The 20,562-nt window shown below is 40.0% G+C and overlaps 1 protein-coding gene across 1 annotated transcript in view; it reads left to right on the top strand.

The window, feature by feature from the left end:
* Positions 1 to 8,030: 8,030 nt before the first annotated feature.
* Positions 8,031 to 20,562, top strand: part of PDE4B (phosphodiesterase 4B) — a 227,243-nt gene continuing 214,711 nt past the window's right edge. Inside the window, exons 1-2 of the mRNA XM_044441195.1 lie at positions 8,031 to 8,072; positions 11,228 to 11,463. Of these exons, the coding sequence (XP_044297130.1) occupies positions 8,031 to 8,072; positions 11,228 to 11,463 (278 nt within the window). The remainder of the gene's footprint in view (positions 8,073 to 11,227; positions 11,464 to 20,562) is intronic.

The following is a 20,562-nucleotide window of genomic DNA, read 5'->3' as shown; positions in this document are numbered from 1 at the left end:
TCATTCTTTTTAAGCCATCTGACTATATTTCAGATAACGATGCTTTAATTACCAATAAAGTAATCCATGTACATAACCTCTTCTCATCTTTAAAAATATCTCTAAACCATTTATAATAAAATTAAAAACACTAAATGCATTATTATATAATAAAATATTATATCTATATTCAGAGTGTATATTAATTTGTAAAATATTTATATAAGGCCTAATTAAACATGAAAAACAATATGACATCATAATTACAAACAAATCAGTAAACTGGGCAGCATGCATACTGAAGGAAGAACTGGGCAAAGAAATTAATATTGAATTGATGCCTAAAGCATGCTGTAGTTGGTGCCTTCTGAATATCAGAACTCATTCTTCATGTTAAGATCAGAAGTCATTTAGGAGACTATTGCTTTCAAGGTGAATATACAGAAGATTTTATTCCCGTATTTCAGCCTTGTATCTGTAGTTGATTGGAGCTGTTGTTTTTAGTACTTCCTTAATGAGAGGCCTACTGTGACTTATGGATTATTCAGATGATGTTCCTGCCTCTCACTGGGCTGTTGGATATCTTACAGTTCTTAATTCACTATAACAGAATAACATAATATGTAGTTCTTATGAAGTTCTTTATCTTATATTTAAGATAAACTTAAATATAGGGCATATTTAAGAAAATGGCTGTCCTGAGTAATGGAAGCCCATGAGACAATTTTTGGTGTAGAAGGTATAGAATCAATTACTTTTAAATGTTTTCCTGTATATCAGCAACTGACAGAGGGTAGGTGGCCAAGGAATGTCTTCAGTTCAAACAAACTTCTCTAAACGGGGATTTTAAATATCTTAAACATTTCTGTGCCCCTATAGAAACCTTAGTAAGGCTCAGATTAAACGTTATTTAGTTCAGATTAAATGGTGTGTACATTCCATTGTGATATGACGAAGAAGCTTCATTTAACCCAAGTTCTGAAAAAGCCATTTTGGAATATACTTGGGTTTATTTTAATGAGGGTTAACAATAGCTGGTGGCAAATTGAGCAAAGAGTATCATAAACTCAGAGGCACTCAAACGCAAAACAGTTTTGTTTTGTTTTGTTTGATTGAAAGAACCCTTGTTTGACAGTGCCTGTTAAGATACTGGAAGCTTAAGTAGAATACTGGCATTTGACACATTTTTTGCTGTTTTCACTTTGTAAGATAGACCCGGTTCACACAGAACACTAACCCATGTTTTATTCAACCCATGGGTTGTTGAATTTGGGGTTGTTTTCATGTAGTAATCCAGCTGCACATGGCTTACTAACCATGAACAGCCCAGAAAAAGAGCCCATGGTTTATTAGGTTGTAAACTCTGAATTGTTTAAACCATGAGTTTTCATTACATGTGAGCCCATAAATGTGGGCTCTTCATGAGTTGTTTTGCTAGGTTACAGGTGTGGTAGACAACAGTGGTAACAAGCAAAAGCAAAGCTGTAAAAAACCCACAGTAGTCTTTTTTTTTTTTTCCTGGAGTCATTGAACCATTTTATATGTATATAGCCACTGTTGATCTTGAATAGTCTCTAAGGTGATGGTACAGTGATCAGCTATTGCTTGAATCTTTAGTGTTATCAGATCATTTGTCAGTTAAAATGCTGAGGATTATTTGGAGGCTGTCAAGTGAATTCAGGATTTATCTTCAATAAAAAAATTATTTTAGGAATTTTGGAGTTTAGTAATTGTAGGCTCCAAAATATGCTGCCTGGCATTATTGTTAATGGCTATAAACATATATATCCACAGACAATGTGAAGATAATAATTTGTTTAAAAAGGATCATAGTAGAGAAAAATTACTCTGCTACACCAATATCAGCATAATTGAAGGCTTGATCCTTTAATAAGATAGTATTATTTGCAAACTCTGAACAGTCTATGATAGATTGATCTAGAAGATATCTAGAAACTTATATAGCTGCAACATTAATGCATATTTAATTGGTAGATTTGAAAGTCAATTTTCATTAGAAAGCATTGTTCATTAGAAAGCTGCTTTGCATAAGACATTTTATATGGTTCTGTTTTGTCACATGTGTACCACTGGTATGTAGCAGGAGTGTCACTACTGGCCAATTTTGACTCATGACAATGTACAGAGGTATAAATTTTTCTCCAAAGATCTTGATGCCAGAGGCAGAAAATCTAAGTAGCAAATATCTAGTGGGACTGCAGTATTTATTTTTCCTCCTGAGGTAAAAAAGGGTTTAATAAATTAAATAATTTATTCTTATTACATTAATGAACTTTTCTTAAGTAGGATCAGTGGCCTAATCCAGCCTGAGCACAGGGACCATTCTGCTTTCTCTTACAGACCTACCACATTTTTCGCACCTGACCATAAGATGCACCTAGTTTTTAGAGGAGGAAAACAAGAAAAAAATATTCTGAATCAAATGGTTTACTAAACTATTTAATAAACTATAACAGAATACAGTAATACTGTATTTCAACCTTGTAAAGTGAACAGCAGTCAACAGTGGCATTAAGAACCATCATCACTGTCATTAACAAAAGAGAGACTAAAGTTCGAGTACTCTTCTAGTTTTCGTTGAACCCATAGAAATCATCACTAGAGTCAGAATTTATGAAGCTCTGTTGCTCACAATCACTGACATCACTTTCTTAATCAGTAGTGGAATTATTGAAGGAATCCACAGTCTATACCAGTTATACAAGAGCTGCTGCAGACAATTCAATAACAAATCTAAAAAAGCCAGCAATGTCCACGCTGCCCTACTAGTAAATAATAGAAAAAAACTTCTGACAAAAAATGAGATATTGTACGGTAAATCAAACACACAGCGGACTAAGTAGCCTTTGAAGAATAAACTTCATACACGAAGGTAATGCTGTTCAAATATCCACTGATCCTAAAAAAAATGTGTCTGATCAACTAACAGATAACTGATCCATGGAAAGCTTCTTGATAATCACAGGCACGTTCCCCATCACTTCCCCATCGGCTTCATTAAAAGACGGGTTGCCATTTGAAAACACACACCGACCTGTGATTAACAGCTCTCACCTGCGCGGAGGAGGGGGAGGAGCAGGGCACACTGAGCGCGTGCTGGCCAGGTGGTGCCACGTGGGGCTGGCAGTGTGCCGGCAGTGGTCTTCCGGGCGGCGGGTTGGCGGGGCGGCGGCGGCAGGTCTTCCCAGGTGGTGAGGGTGAGCAGTTCCCGGGCGGTGGGGGTGAGCAGTCCATCTCTCCATGTGGCCGGCGGGTTAAAGCCCACGGCTCCTCCTCCTCCACATGCCTCCTCCTGAGTGGCACAGCTCTCACCTGCGCCGGAGGGGGTGGGGAGGAGCAGGGCACGCCGAGCGCGTGTCGGCCAGGTGGTGCCACGTGGTGCAGGTGGCCGGCAGTGTCCCGGGCGTCGGGCACACACACATTTGCTCTATAAGACTCACAGACATTTCCCCTTACTTTTGAGGGGGGAAAAGTGCGTCTTATAGAGCGAAAAATATGGTATATATACTAGTCAGAAATAGCAGTGACAAGTGCTTTGAATTTCAAAAGAACTTTAGTACCTGCCTGGCTAGCCCAAACCTTCAGTTTAGGAAGTGGTTGGACTGGTGGAAGTTGGGTCATAAATGACATAGTTTGATACCATAAAAGTCTTCTGAAAACCTGAAGTTCACCATGAAAACAACTGGGGAAAATAAAACCTGCATCATATGTGTCCGAAATGTCATCACAACATTCAGAGATAGTATAGTAATTGCTTAGTTTTGTTTAACAGGCAGGCCAATATGTTTTTGGTGTGGCGACTTATGAAGAACGAAAGGGGGCAGGGGGAAATGCAGCACCAAGAAAGAGGCCATATATTTGCATGTACTAGAAGTATTGCTACATGAACATTTAGAAATAGTAATCAGCATTTACATAGACAAACCATCAACCTTTCCATAGAAGGGAAGATTGTGACCAGGTGTCCTGTGGGCCTGCTCAGTCCAGGACTAGATGTGCAATGTTGATGGGGAACTTCAAGGCCTTTGGATACCCTTTTCTGTGGTGCTTTACCTATGAATTTGACTTTGACAGCTCTTCCTCTAAAGGAGAACACATAGAGGAATTTCCTCGGTAAAGCAACTCCCTAGGTCACTCTATCTTGTCTGATATAACAAGTAGCCAGCTGAAAGGGGTATTTCAATACAGGGAAGTTGCTGTAGAAAGTAAGCCACTAACTGATTCATGAATTTCCAGAACAGTTAAAAAAAGAAAGCGTGGTTCTGAGTGGTGGTTATAACAACACCTTTTTACAGGCTTCTGCTTTGCTGGCATGCCAGTTACTTAATGCTGTATATTTATAGTACTATTTAAAGACAATTCTTCATCTTGAGACATTTAGTGAAAAGATGGGATAGAACTGTTTTATTAAGTATTATCTTTCCAATTTTACATCACTTTTTACAGGTATTTTAAACAAGAAATTTACATAATATATTCCCTTAGTCTTAAAAATAAACTCAGCAATGTTATACTTTGTGGGAGCCATTTATTAACTTGTCTTCATAAAATATGTTGTAACTTTGATTAACAATGATGTAATAAGATGTAATAATATACATTTATTACATCTTAAAAGAATCTTACATGAACTGAGTTCATATGACATATTCAATCATGGGTAAATGGTTGCGGAGGCTTGTCATGTCATGTGAACTCAAACACCTTCCCACAGGAAAGCTTATTTTCTGACAATTCAAGGCTTGTTTGACCCATGATTGGATGGTATGTTGTCCCATCATAGCTTAAAGGGATTGACTAGCAAGTCACTCAGCAAAGGCAGCAAAAGGCTCTACTGTTCTTTGTCACAGGCAGTGAGTGACATGACCAAGTAGGACTTTGCATTTATGTTTGTATGCTGCCCCGTAGTCCAGAGACTTCCTGGGCAGCTCACATAGCATACATGTGAGCAGCTGACATAAAAAACAATAAATAAAACAATAACAGTTAAAAACCACATAAAATCATACTAATATAAAGTGCAAAAATAGGAGGATCAAAAAATAAACAATAAAACCAGCAGCAAAAAACCAAATAACATAATTCTAAAAACAAATACTAAATAAAAATGTCTTTATTTAGCAATGAAAACAAAATAATAAGGGTGCCAGTTGCACCTCCTTTGGAAGGGAATTCCAAAGGTAAGGTGCAAACAGAGAAGACCCTTTTCCTAGCTACTTCCCCATTCACTTCATTTGCAGGAGGGTTCATGAAGGAGGGCTTTGAGTGGTCTGGTAGTGATATATGGATATAGGCATGCCTTTAGATATCCTGGTCCCAAGCTGTTTAAGGCTTCATATGTTAGCATAAGCACTTTGAATTGAGCCTGGCAGTAACAAGCAGCCAATGCAGTTGACCCCTGACTCCAGCCGGCTCTGCTCATGACATGCCTACCATGTGCATGTCCAGCCTATCCCTGAACACACTCACCAGCGGGGCTTCAACCACCTCCCGTGAAAGCACTTTCTATACTGTAGTGATCCTAACTGTCAGGAAGTACTTCCTGGAATCCAAATTGAACCTTGGTTCCCTAAGGTTTGGTCCATTGGAAAGCTCCCTGCCCTCCTCTGCAGGGGAGAACAGGTCTCTTACCACCTCTATGAGGCACTCCCTCATGCACCTATATTTTGCCAACAAATCCCCTCGGGGTCTCCTCTTCTCCAGGCTGAAAAGACCCATTTCCTTCAGTCTCTCCTCATATGGCTTACCCTGCAAACCAGCCACCATTCTTGTGGCCCTACGATGCACCAATTTCAACCTGGCTATATCGTTCCTGTAATGTAGAGCCCAGAACTGAACACAGTACTCCAGTTGCGGATACATCAGAATCATATAGAGTGGCAGTAATTCCTCTCACAATCTTGAAGCCATGTTTCTGACTATGCAACCAAGGATGGCGTTTGCCCTATTGATTGCCACATCACACTGCTGACTCATGTTTCGCCGGCAGTCGACCAGTACCCTATAGCAAATCTAGACAGCATACTAAAAAGCAGAGACATCACCCTGCCGACAAAATTGTGTATAGTCAAGGCTATGGTTTTCCCAGTTGCAATTCATGGCAGTGAAAGCTGGACCATAAGGAAGGCTGAGCGCCGAAGAATTGAGGCCTTTTAATTATGGTGCTGGAGAAGACTCCTGCGAGTCACTTGGATTGCAAAGAGATCAAACCAGTCAGTCTTAGAGGAGATCAACCCTGACTGCTCTTTAGAAGGCCAGATACTGAAGATGAAACCCCACCTAATGAGAAGGAAGGACTCACTGGAGAAGACCCTGATGCTGGGAACGACTGACGACAAAAGGAGAAGGGGACGGTGGTGGATGATGTGGATAGATGGAGTCACTGAGGCAGTGGGTATGGGCTTGGGTGGACTCTGGGGGATGGTGGAGGACAGGAGGGTCTAGAGGAATGTTTTCCATGGGGTCATGATGGGTCAGGCATGACTTTGCAACTAAACAATAACAACTAGACATCAGTTATCACTTTGTTAGCCCTGACCCATTACTTGGTCTGTTATCACTCTCAGACAATGTTAAGAGAAAAACAGTCTACAAGGATTGGTTAAACTTTTTGTTAGCAGCAGTCTACCTAGTAATTACTCAACATTGGAAGTAAACTGTGAGTTTCACTTTACAAGGTTAATTAACAAAGATCTGGCAGAGTGCTTGACATATAATACTTGACTTAGCAAGAGAGACTGCTTTGTTAAAACTTGGTTAGGAAAGTTTTAACAAGTCTTTGAGTTTGTGAGTAGAATACATGCCCCTAGAGATCCAAAAGTCCTTTCTAAGGTACTTCGTTTTGATTTTATTGGCCCTGTAGATAATTTATCCATTGTAACTTTAATTATTAGTTAAATAAAGATTACCAAAAAGAGGAAGGGAGGAAGGGAGGAAGGAAGATAATGTATCTCATCAGAGAGGCAGGCAAAGAGGTGGATGGACATGCCTAAAGACAATTCCAAAGAGGCAAAGGCAGGAGTTTTGTATCAGGCATGTTAGTTGATGCCTGTGTCTGTTTTTTGTTGTATTTATGATGCATCCATGTGTACACAAAAGTGCATACACAGCCATGCGCCTGGCCTCATTTATAAGTTACTAGCATACACCATTTTTAGAAGGATGGGGTGCACTCTTTGTACTAGGCAGTCACAGATAAAGTATTGGAAACTTCATTCAGCTTGATGCTCAACAGTGCATACTCCATAAACTGAAACACATTCAAAAAGGGCAGTAAAGATCATCAGTGGACAAATAACCAAATCCTATGAGAAAAGATTGAAGAAACTAGGTATGTTTGGTCTTGAGTAGAGAAAACTGATGGGGGATATAATAGTATTTTTCAAGAACCTAAAGCATTATAATGCACAAGGTTGCCTCAATCTATTTTCTGTTACCCAAGACTATAGGACATGGACTTAAGTTCCAAGAAGAAAGATTTTAGTTGAACATCAGAAGAAAAAAAAATACCAGTGACCAGAGCAGTCAATCAATAGAACCAGCTTCTTAGAGAGGTTGTGGACCCTCTGTTGATGGGAGAATTCAGGCAGAGCTCTGGCACTCATCTGTCAAGGATACTTTAAACTGGATTCTTGCATAGATCAAGGGGTTGGGCCCCATGGCTTAAATGGCCTTGTCCAATTTTAAAATTAATTCATGAGGCATGGTATAAAATTAAGAATTCAAATTCTGTGTTTCTTTTCAATTTTAAGGTTTGGTGCTAGACTTTAACAACTATGTTCTGCAAACCTTCCCCCTTGCTAAAACTGAAGTCAGTTTTTATTTTCAGAATGAAATTCTCCTATGTCTAAGTATTTCTGCAACACATCAGCATATAAAGATCATGATGTTTACTATAAAATGTCTTACTGGTCAATCAGAAAGGAATGAAAAAAGCTCCTCCCTCCTCCTTTCCTGCTAGGTGTTTTGGTCTGCAAGAAAGTAATTGAGAAGAGTGCTCCATATAACGAGGGCAACAGTCCACCATTATCATGAAGAAAAGCAGGAGTGTGATGATGGTCACCACAGAGGGGGTAAGTGTGCAAATGTAGCATTTCAGACAAAATATATCTTGCTATAGTAATATCTGCTCTTTGTGGGTCACAACAAATGCAGTCACTAACATTAAGGGTTTTCTGAAAAACGCATTTGATCTCTTTTTTTATGAAGTGTCAGTGCAGTGGGTGCTACTTGAGTTATAATTTGACAGGAATGCTGTACATTAGGATGTCTGAGGAAGTTACTGTAGGTTTGTTCATAGCTCTGAGACACCTAGATCTACTGAACACACAAAATGCTTAAGAGCTTATTAGAATTTAGGTTAGTCTGGCATCAGCATGAGAACTTTGGGCAGTTGTCTGTGCTGGTTCCTCCCCTGAGCCTCCTGATTCTACCATTTTATTTTCCTACAGTGCCTTTGATGTAGTGTTATTCTGTAGGCTTCTGCAATATGGTGCTCTCCAGATATATTGAACTTCAACTTCCACCAGCCCAAACTAGCATTGCTAATGCTAGGGGTTGGAAACCAAAACCAATTTGAAGGGCATTAGGATACAGAAGCCTGCTTAAGGACATTATATGAAATTTAAATGGCAGCTTCAAGATGTCTGATGCTGATCAGAGTGCCACTGATAAAGACCAGCAGTTTAGGAAGGGGGGATATTGCTAAGGGTTGTGTCAAATCTAGAGCCAACTCCTGTAAGCAGAAGATGACTTATTTGATAACTGTACTGTGTAAAGCTGACTGAGGAATAATTGTTAAAGCATGAAAATTGTGTATAGGCTGCTTCCAGGGTGTGGCCTAGTAACATCTATTTAATTGTGGAAATTAAAATTTTCCCAAAATTTCTTAAACCTTGAAAGACACATGTCAATTATGCATGCTGTGATTAATAGCGTGCCCCCTTCCACCTTACCTATCTGTTCTGTATTGTGTATGATACATGTGGCAAACAAAAGTATTTCAACAGACAGCTAAATTCTGCTCCAGTTTTGCTTTTACTATAGACGTCATCAATTTCAAAAAGTCAAGAAGCAAAGCTGCAGAAGGTTAATAACTCCAGAAATATGTCGTGCTACTGGGAAGGAGGAAGTTGCTGCTAGGTGATATTTTTAGCTTGTAAAGTGCCATGGTACTACTTGTTATATTCCAGTTATTCTAGCTGTTTTCTTTTGGTGAAAGATTTCATAGGCAATGGGAAAGAGAAAGACTCTTAAAAAAAACCTCTCACTCTGCCTAGATCTGAGGTCAGACAGGTTTTGTTATTTTTTCAAATACTTCAAAGTCAATCTGTTGATAAGAGACCATTGCAAAATAGAAGAAATTAAATTATGCACTACAAGTGCATGCTGACAATAAGATTTGGTTTAGACCCCTGTTCAGAAAAAACCCTGATTTGGAGGTTGCCCACTTTGACTCTTGTGTTACTCTCAATTCAGAATTCCAAATACTTATGCCTCTCATAGAAAATCATTGGAAATCAACAAAGGGCTATTTAATTTATCAGAATTAGATGGAATTTGCAGATGTAATAGTCCCTTTTAAGCAGATTTACTCACATATATTGAACAAATGGATACTGGAGAATTTGTGCTATTTGTGCCTCTAATCTGATTTTTATTATTCAATTATTAAGTTATTAAGAGAACTACTAATAATGTTTTAAATTTTTTGGAACAATTGGATGAAATGTGCATGGATATTTGCCTCTTGTGATGGGATCAAGGCTGTCAACTTTTAGATGAGTAAGTGTAGGGAGCCTTGAACAAGAGCAGCCTTTTCAGTTTGTGCCCATGCTGCTTTTGCCCATGACTAGTAGCCAATGTCACCTTATTCTGTATTACTTTGCTTTATCCCCTGCTAAGGGCTTCTAAGTTAGTGACTGTTTTATGAGAGGATGCCCAACCCCTTTAGCCCTCAGGGAGTTAATATGAGAGCCTATGTAGTGCAGTAATTAGCATGTAGGACTGGGACTTCAGAGATGTGGTTCTAGTCCCCACTTGGCTCACTGGATGACTTGGGGCCAGTCACTGACTTTCAGTTAAATTGCTCTCACAAGTTTTTTGTGAAGATAAAATGGTAAGGAGGGGGACTGTGTAAGCCACATTGGGTTCCTTGCAGGGAAAAGGCATGTGTACATGCACATACACAGAAGCACATGCATACAAATGTGCTTCTGTGTATCTGTATTCTGTATTCGTATGTATCATACAAATACATACACATTCAGTTGATGTGGAAGAAGTCTGCTGCTGAAGGAGGGGAGACTAAAGCTCACTGTACCCACCAGCCACTCTGATGGGTCTTGTTGCTAGCAGTGGTGCAGAAGTGGCAATATGTACTGTTGCAGGGTAGGGGGTGCAGAGCTACTGGCAGCTTTAGCTTCCTTCCTTCCTTCGCAAATCATCATTGGTGCTTGTGAGCTTTAGTGGTGCAAAGACAGCAATGCTGTCAGCTTTGGGGACTGCTGGGGAATGTAGGTGCTTCTTTCCTGGTGATAACAGAAGCTGTTGTTTTTCAACCAAGACACCCATGAGCTGTCTGAGCATTGTTGTCACCCATCAAGGGTGTCATATAATCTGAACCTGGACAGCAGGACCCACTACACAAGGGCCCCATCAACTAGCAAGCCGCTTGGCAAGAGTGGCAAAAATCCCTTTCCAGTATTAACATGGCCTGCCAGCTCTGATGCCAGCAGCCTCCAGAGAGCACTAGCAGCATTTGGGGGCTGCTGTCAGAAGCTTTTTCCTGCCTGCAGTGACATGGAACAACCATTTTTGCCAGTGTAGCTTGAGAGCAGACTTCTGAAGACACCAGGGACAGCTCGTCCTTCACAAGGGAGCATGGGCAATGAGGAGAAGTCATCCTTACTGGAGGCTGGACTGGCCTACTGTTGGCAAGGAGGCAGGAACTGGTGGACTGGGGACTGCTGCCTCCTTCAACCTCTTGCCAAAAAGGTCTACCACATATTTAAGAATTTTTACACAATATCATGTTTGCAACGTAATGCATGATCCTATGTGTGTTTACAGGTCTACAGCTCCCAAAATTCCTGGCTGAGGTATGGTGGGAGTTGTAGGCCTTTTCTCTATCTAAACATGTATAGGTTTGTACCTATACACTGTAACCAGTATGCTTTTTAAAGCATTAGAAAGGGATAATAATTAATATTTCTATTTGCTTTTACAGAATGCTAAAGATTATTTGGAATGCAGCCTCAGCAAGTCTTACAGTGCATCAACTAACACTCTTGGCATAGATCTTTGGAGAGGAAGAAGAGGTTGCTCTGGTAATTTACAGTTACCACCATTGTTCCAAAGACAAGGTGAAAAAGGAAGAACACCAGACAGAGAGACTATTTGTAGACCCACAACTTTGCCTTTACTGACTCTTCCCAGCATTGCTATTACTACTTATCAAGATAGGTGAGTTGCTTTCATTTGGGAAGTTTCATTTTCATATTTAACTCTGTAGGTAAATCACACATACACAGACACACACTGCTTTCTAGCATGTAACTGATCGTAGGATTGGGTCCAGTACCTGCCTCTCACAGAAAAAGTTATATTCCAGCAGAGCGTTTCCAACAATGAGTCAGGGAGAACATGATTTTTACCAATCCCATTTTCCTCTGTTGTACCTATGCTGTCTCTGCTCCCCCTGCTCCATCTTCTTTGGTGGCTATAGAGACTTTCTAGAATAGTTTTGGAAATAGTGTTGAGAGTTGCAGCAGAAAAGAAGGAGCAAACATTATCTCCTTCTACTTCCTGCAAACCAAACCATCTTCAGCAGAAGTTTGCTTGGGGAATGATCCTGCTGGTGGAAGAAAACTCTGAGTGCAACCCATAATGTTTTCACACGATTTGAGAAACCTGAGAAAGTTGAATGAAAAAGTCACTAATATTGTGTATAATCATTTTTGCTTCTGTTAACAGATATTATTAGAAAACTTACAAATAGAATGTCAGTGGACCCTTGTTTTTGTTGTATGGTTACCCCTCAGAACTTGTGAATCTTGTACCTGCATAACATTGCTGCTTGTTCTTCTGAATTACCTGTGAGGTCTAAACTTTATTGGTATGACTTCCTGAAGAATAATAAATAATGTCTATGGATATGTAGCAATATTTCTTTTCCACTGAGATTACTTTAAGGTTTAATTCTAAAGACATGACTTAATTAAAATTAAGTTTTGGAAATTCATGTAAGTACTCAGAAATTGAGTTTCAGAATGAAAAGAAAGGGTCAGATATCTTCCTCCTGAGAGTCACAAGGAGAATAAGGATTCAGTACAGATGCATTATAGTCCATGTGGTTTCCCTTCCATGTCAGTGACCTGTTTGACTTAATATATTTTTCGTGGTTTAAACCAGAGTTTTTAATACTCAGGTTTGTCATCTATCTTATTTTTCCTATTTTTAAAATAACAAAAAAAAATCTCAGTAATATCTTGAAATAGTGCTTCCTGATTCTGTGGCAATATAGGAACTTCATAAAACAATGAATGTATGTTTCAGGTACCTTACAAAAAACTAAACAATTTACTCAAGAAAATTAGAATATATATTAAAGTCTGAATAAATATATATCGGCCTGAAAACATGGAATCAGATGTATTCCCCACTTTTAGAATGTGCTACTTGTACTAGTTATGCATGTCTGCCCTTAAATATCAGAAGGATTAAAAACAGTTTTCTGCATGTGTTTATGATTTTGTCATATGTATAATTTTAATACTTCTCTTTTAAAAGACATAATAGAGAAAGGTAATATGTGTATGATAGTTTTATTCTGAGTTCTAGTTTAGTTTTAGATAAATATAGTCAGAAATTGCTGGTTTGTGATTAGTTTCTTTATAACACAAGAGGGCATTGCTGCACCTCTTTTCTGATACAGTAAGTAGGTGGTATATGTGTTAAATTTCTTCAAACTGATTACCACAGTCATGGATAAGATAGGAACATAGAAACAGAGTGAGTCAGAAGGGGTCTCCTGGGCCATCTAGTCTGACCCCCGTCTCCAGCCGTCTCCACTCATGACATGCCCACCATGGGCATGTCTAGCCTATCTTTGAACAGCCTCACCAATGGGACCTCAACCACCTCCCATGGAAGCCCGTTCCATACCCTCAGGGTTCTAACTGTCAGGAAGTACTTCCTGGCATCTAAATTGAACCTTGGTTCCCTGAGCTTTGCTCTGTTGGAGTGCATCCTGCCTTCCTCTGCAGGGGAGAACAGGTCTCTACCCACCTCCGTGTGACACCCCCTCACATACCTGTATATCGCCAACAGATCCCCTCTGAGTCTCCTCCAGTCTGAAGACACCCAGTTCCCTCAGCCTCGCCTCATACGGCATCCCCTGTAAACCGGCCACCAACCTTCCTGTAACGAGGGGCCCAAAACTGAACACAATACTCCAGTTGCGGGTGTACCAGAGTCATATAGAGGGGTAGTAATACCTCTCCTGGTCTAGAAGCCACACTTCTGGCTATGCAACCAATGGTGGCATTTGCCCTCTTGACCACTGCATTACACTGCTGACTCATGTTCAGCCTTCAGTCAACCAGCACCCCGTGCTGCTGTCCAGTCACTTGTCCCCTAACCTGTACTTCTTACACCCATTCCTATGCCCCAAGTGCAATACCATGGTCGATGGTATTGAAAGCCACTGAGAGGTCCAGGAAAACCAACAGGGATGCACTCAGCCTGTCCCTCTCCCTGCACAGGTCATCGTACAGGGCTACCAAGGCAGATTCAGGACCATAACTGGGTCTGAAGCCGGACTGAAATGGGTCCAGATAATCCGTTTCATCCAAGAGTACTTGGAGTTGTCCCGCCACCACCTTCTCCAACAACTTGCCCCAAAACAGGTTCTTGGCCACCAGTCTATGATTGGCAGCCACCTCTGGGTCCAGGGATGCCTTCTTCAGGATGGGTCTGATCACCACCTCCTTTAAAGGCGCAGGGATCCAGCCCTCCCTTAGTGTGGCATTAATAACCCCCTGGACCCAGGTATGCATCCCATCCTTGGCTCTAATGAGCAGCAAAGAAGGGCAAGGGTCAAGTAAACAAGTGGTAGGCTGGACAAGTCCAAGCTCCTTGTCCACATCCTCAAGCCACAACAATTGAAACTCATCCAAAAAAGATGGACCGGACAATGTTCTGGATACAGCTCGTGACGAATCTGAGCAATATTATCCCTAAAGTGCTGGGCAAAGTCGTCACAGCAAGCCACCAATGGTGTGATGAAGTCATTTTTTGTTCCAGAATGTAACAGACCTTGCATCACCTGGAAAAGCTCAGCCGGACAGCACTGTGAAGATGCAATGGAAGCGAAGAATAGATAATAGGCTTTCAGTTGTGTTCGGTCATATTCAGCACGGGATTTCCTCCACCTACGTTCTAGTTGTCTCTCTGCCTGCTTCATTGTCTGCAACTCAGGCATATACCAAGGTACTGTGCAGGCTCTGCTTGGTGGGAGAGAATGCTTAGGAGCAATCGTGTCAATCACCTGGGTCAATTGACAGGAGCACCTGTTTTATCCAGTCGTCTGGCACTTGTCCTGTTTTCCAAGATTTATTGAAGATAATAGCCAGTGGTTTTGAGAGAGTTTCTCCTCTAGTTTTTTTATGAGTCTGGGATGGAGTTCATTGGGCCCTGGAGATTTGAAAATGTTTATTCCATCTAGGTATTCCTTGACCATTTGACTGTCAAGCTTGGGCTGCCATCTCTCACTCCAGCTTGTACTTCCTCTTGATTGCAGATTTCCTTGTGGGGGAAGACTGAGGCAAAGTAGGAATTGAGCGCATCTGCCTTTTCTTTGTCATCTGTTATCACTCTGCCATCCACTTTAAGTAGCTGGACACCTTCTCTTCCTGATGTCTGGTTGTATCTGAAGAAGGTTTTCTTGTTGTGCTTAGCATCCCTTGCTATTCTCATTTCATTTCCTGCTTTAGTCTTCCTGATACTATTCCTGCAATTTCTTGCTCTTTGTTTATATTCTTCTTTCATGGCTTTGCCCTGCTTCCACATGTTTTTTTTTCTTTCAGGCTGTAATTTAACTTTTTGTGGGCTTCCTCTGCTGTCTTCTACACTTTTTTCTTGATGGAACTGTTCATAGTTGTGCTTGTAGCATCTTCTTTTTCAAGATTTCCCACCCCTCTTGGATGCCTTTCCCCTTTAGCATGCATTGCCATGGCGCTTTGGTTCTCATTTTTCTGAGCTGATTAAAGTTGGCTTTTTTGAAACCCAGGATGCTTGTATGGCTCCTGTAACCCTTAGTCTCCTTTATATTTAAGAATTCAAGTAGTGCATGGTCACTTTCCTCCAGTGTTCCCCTGGTTGTAATTTTGTCCACCAGGCCATCCCTGTTAATTATTAAATCAAGGATAGTTGATCCTCTTGTACCTTTCTCTACTTTCTGCTGGAGAAAGTTGTCGGCAACATATGTCAGGAATCTCTTGGAGGGGCTATGCTTGGCAGAATTTGTGGCTGGTTTGCAGGGTAAGCCATATGAGGAGAGACTGAAGGAAATGGATCTTTTCAGCCTGGAGAAGAGGAGACTCAGAGGGGACATGTTAGCGACATATAGGTATGTGAGAGGGTGTCATGTGGAGGTGGGTTGAGACTTTTTGCCCCTGTGGATGAGGGCAGGACACGTTCTAATGGAGCAAAACTCAGGGAACCAAGATTCAAGGTGGATGCCAGGAAGTACTTCCCGACAGTTAGGACCCCTAGGGTATGGAATGGCTTTCCATGGGAGGTGGTTGAAGCCCTATCGGTGAGGGTGTCTGAGGACAGGCTGGGCATGCACAAGGTAAGCAAGTCATGAGTGGAGCTGGCTGGAGCTGGGGATCAGATGATCTGGGAGGCCCCTTCTGACTCTGTTTCTATGTTGCTTTTTGCTACAGGTATTGTCTTTTTGAATTATTTCATAATATCATCTCTGGTTTGGATCCCTACAGTTCTTCTGATTGACAGTTAATTGAATTCAATAGTGCAAATCCATTGGTTATTTGCAATTTAAATTCTTCAGGAATTTTATGTGGAAGTAGATAATCTTTGATCATCTTGACTGACTTAATTACTTGGTTCCTATCATGAACTGGTTACATCACTTCAGTGTTGATTATGAAGGTAAAGTGAGAAGAGCTTCAATTCTAACCACTGCATAATCTTGTAGTGGTTCAGATATGGCACCACCTGGGAAACAGCATAGGAACTGTGGAAGAATGAAATCTACCCTGTTTACCTGGCTTTCATCAGCCATCTATTTCTTGGTGTTAACTTCTGCATAGGAGTTCCATGCATAGTGGATCTGGTGCATGTTACCATTAACTCTTGAACATTTGACAAATGATTACAGATTTGAGTGCAGACATTTAAGTCCTTGCACATAGGAAATTTTTGGTCAATGCAAAGTTGTCAGGTGGTCCTGAACATGCCTGTGGGAGAATAATACATTAATACTAATTTTATAGTATTTCACTTTATATTTATGTTGATTTGGTGAAGATTATGAAAACACAGATGCTTAATAATTTTGCTTGCACACACACCTCACCCTTCAATGCCTCCCATTTTTTCTTTATAGCAATTTGACATTAAAAAAGGGAAAAAAGATAAAAAAGAGACCAGGTGCTTGCTGTTTGTGACATTTAATGTACTCTATAGGAAAATTACTTTTAATTACAATCTACTGTTTCTGGACAATATAAAAGATAGCTTAGTTTGAAAAGGAGAATTACTATGATTAACACAAGTTTCCTTGGCAACCAGCTAGATGTCATGAATGTTGAATTGTTTTAGAGTTGGATATAGACTTTAAAACTTCATCTAGTAAGTGATATTTCTGTGTGCTTGTATTTTTTGATGAAGATTACTATAAAATTTTGTCTAAAACATTTAGGAGTCTCATTGGTTTTCATAACAGAGCTCATTATATACTGAAAACAAGACACAGCACTATCAACACATTAGTTGATAGTAATGGGCTGTTTCCTGAAGGAGAAGGTAGTATGTTGTCTGGTTATATTTACAGCTAGTTAGCTCACTATACTTTACTGAAAGAATATATTTCTATACTATAAAATGTTTCAGAATGTATATTTGTGAAGAATTCTTTGTCAAGTTTCTGCTTTTTTGCAAATCCAATAGATCAAAATGGAAATGATTTTCATGGACATGAGACAATTTGAATTTAATAATGTGAGGCAAAAAACGAATGAATTAAATCTAGTAGCTCAGTCAAAGCTTTGGACAGGATGTTGAATGTTTCTGTGAAGTTTGTGCAAGGTACAATTTTGCATTTTCTGTGATATCTGTCACAGTAACTTATCTGGCAAATGTAAGTTGTTGTGGGGTTGTTTTTTAAAGTCAAACTGCTGTTTGAGCCAAGGAAACTGAAAGAAAGGAAGGGGTGGAAAAATGGAGAGAGAATGAGCATAAAAGCCCATAAAAGCCCTAACCCTAACCCTTCCCTATTTGGTGGCTTTCATTTCTCACATTTTGTAGCCCAGCAATTTGAAATGAAATGGATCACTGCCTTGTTGTGGCGAAGGGGCTTGTGTAGCTCATTGAAGCTATGAATCTTCTCCAGCACCACAGTGCAAAGGCCTCAATTCTTCAGTGCTCAGCCTTCCTTACGGTCCAGCTTTCACAGCTAGACATTGCAACTGGGAAAACCATAGCCTTGACTATAGGCACTTTTGTTGGCAGTGTGATGTCTCTACTTTTAGTATGCTGTCTAGATTTGCCATAGCTTTCCTCCCAAGGAGCAAGCATCTTTCAATTTCTTTGCTGCAGTCTGCATCTGTGATGATATTGGAGCCCAGGAAAATAAAATCTGTCAGTACCGCCATTTCTTCCCCATCTATTTGCCAGGAAGTGATAGGACCGTAATTTAGATTAATCATATGATGTCTGGTTTGCAGCTATGATTAATCTAAAATGGAAGCAAAAGCTGCTTGTTCACTTTTATTTTCCATCTGCTGGGGACTCAGCTTCATGTGCTTCATCCTGTCTTAAGGTCAAACAGTTACTGTGTTTGCCAGTTGCATTTGGAATTATCTTCAGAAGTGCACAGAGTTCCCAAGAAAAAATAATGGAATATTTTAATGGTAATCAGTAGGGGCAGGGTTGTTTATTCTTTATGAATAGCTGCATAACTAAATTACACCTAACCTAAATGCTGGTTTGCAGCTATAGGAATTACAGAGAGGTTGCCACGTTTAAACCTAAGGCATTTTGCAGGTACTGTTTACCAAGAGACAGATTGCCAAAATTTGTGCTGTCTGTCATCAGTAAGTAATTTTAACTGAACATATACAGAGAAGTGTTTTGGCTGTCTATATTTAGCTCTCATCTGTTGCTGTCACAGATTCTGAATATCTTGGATCTTCAGCTCAGCAGGAATATTCTCTATTTATGGTGGCTGTGCCAGTTCTGTACAATTATTATTTACTCACTGTAAATAATTTACTCACTGTAAATTATTATGCTTTACAGTGAGTTAAACTCCTATACAGAATCAAGAGGCAAACCTGTAGGATTAGTTAATATAGGTTGTGTTTTAAAGAATAAGAATAATTTTATATATGTAAATATCATTTAAATGTGAATTGCATCATTTATGGATTTCTGCTTGTTTGGATAAAAGTAATTATTTCTTTACTAGGTATTCATTTTTTCTTTGGATTTGCAATTGCCATGGATTTATTTGGAAACACAAAAGGCTCAGGATGCAGGTGGCTGCTATCAGATAAAGATAATACATTTTATAATTCTATTATAGTTAGGTACTATCAGCTAAAGGAAATTGGGACAGATTGAAATGTAGCTAAAACTGGGAGAGCTACATCAGCAGAATCAATTAACAAGTGAATCTGAGACAGCCGAAAAGTTCCAATGTTGAGATAAGCCCACCAAATCCTAAGAAGTAGTAACCAAATTTAGAACATAAAAAGAGAATTTGATAGAAATAAAATTTCTTGAGTTGAAATTTTCTCTTAAATTAGGACAGGTCAAATATTTTATAGTAACATCACAAGTACCAACCAAATGATGGCTTTCTAGGAATGTAATTGGTGTGAACCAAGAACACATAGTACATATATAAGAAAGTTCAAATCTCAAAATCAGTTTCAGGGAATTTTTATTAGAATGACTAATATAGTGTAAAAAAGAGTTATATCTATTTAATGCATTGTAGCTTGTCTTGCATGAGATTGTGCTTGGCTGACCACTTTCAGAGGCATATGCTATTAGACAGTTACTAATTCCTCAATGAATATTGATCTCACAGTTACAAGAACATGCTATGTCAAATTATGGAAAACAGCATCTGTTATCCTTGTTGTACAACAGGAAGCTGAACTGTATGATATGCAAAGCTTTGGTCAAAACTATGTTAAATTAAGAGAATGAAGACATAGTTGATTCTATAGATTTGGAGAACTTTTACTTTTTTATTTTGTTAGTGGTGGTGGGAGAAACATAGAAACAGAGAAAGCCTGTTTCTATGCAAATCTGCTTCCCCCACTGGATTGTGTCCTTCCCTGTCAGTTCTTTTCAATCCTGAGTAGTGCTTATCACCCCAAGAGCTTGGAGAATAGAAACAGAAGTAGACACACAAATAGGCAATACTAGATTAACAAATCAAGAACTCTAATTATAACAGAAAATCACTCTCATTCACTGGCACACTAACATTCATCCTTTCATACTCACCAGGAAAACCCCACTTTGAGTTGATCAGTCTCAGATGGAGGGATGGGAGACACAGACATTGCAGTGCTGATGAGTCTGTCACACTGAAGGTTGGAGAGCCCTTCCTTTTTATACTTTATATGAGCTTATTGCTCTCTAGAACAGAACTCACTGTCCAGTTTCATCCGATTAATTGCTTCACTTCAGTTGGAATGCTCTTATCACTTGTATTCTTCACATGAGGTATCCTTGGGGACTTCCTGCCAAGCATCATGATCTCTCACTCTGTCAGCATTTCTCCACTCTTTCATCCATGAAGTCAGAATCCATTTTAATCCTTTCATGCTCCTTGCCATTCTTCAGGTTTTCCTAGTTTCTTCATCTAAAAATTGGCCCATTCATTTGCCCATTCATTCATCACACCACATCTTCTTCTCTACCCATCCACAACCATACAGGCGGTACAGTTCTTTCCTGTGCCCACAGGGTCCTTGCCTCCGGCATATCTCTCATGGTGCAACTGTGCCACTTGCACTGCCCTTCACACACTGTAACAGTGGGAAAGGGAGAGCCCCTGTTCCCCCACAGACTCTCCACGTGAGTTCCTTGCACCATCTGCCCAAACTGTAGATGTCAGCTTTCAACCTCACTGTAGGCTTGAGCATACATCCCTTGCACTCCTGGGCCACCTCAACTACCCCTTGTCACACCCAGATGCATAGCATACTGAGAGACATCATGTGGTCCATGCCCTCGACCTCCAGCTGCCACCAATGTCTGATGCCCACACATAGTGAGACTCCTCTTGGCTGGGCAGTC

The sequence above is a fragment of the Varanus komodoensis genome, unplaced genomic scaffold (assembly GCF_004798865.1).
Source record: "Varanus komodoensis strain SLA01 unplaced genomic scaffold, ASM479886v1 scaffold1, whole genome shotgun sequence".
In the NCBI taxonomy this organism is placed as follows: Eukaryota; Metazoa; Chordata; class Lepidosauria; order Squamata; family Varanidae; genus Varanus; species Varanus komodoensis.
Note: the sequence above shows the minus strand (reverse complement) of the source record. Positions and strands in the feature narration are given on the sequence as shown.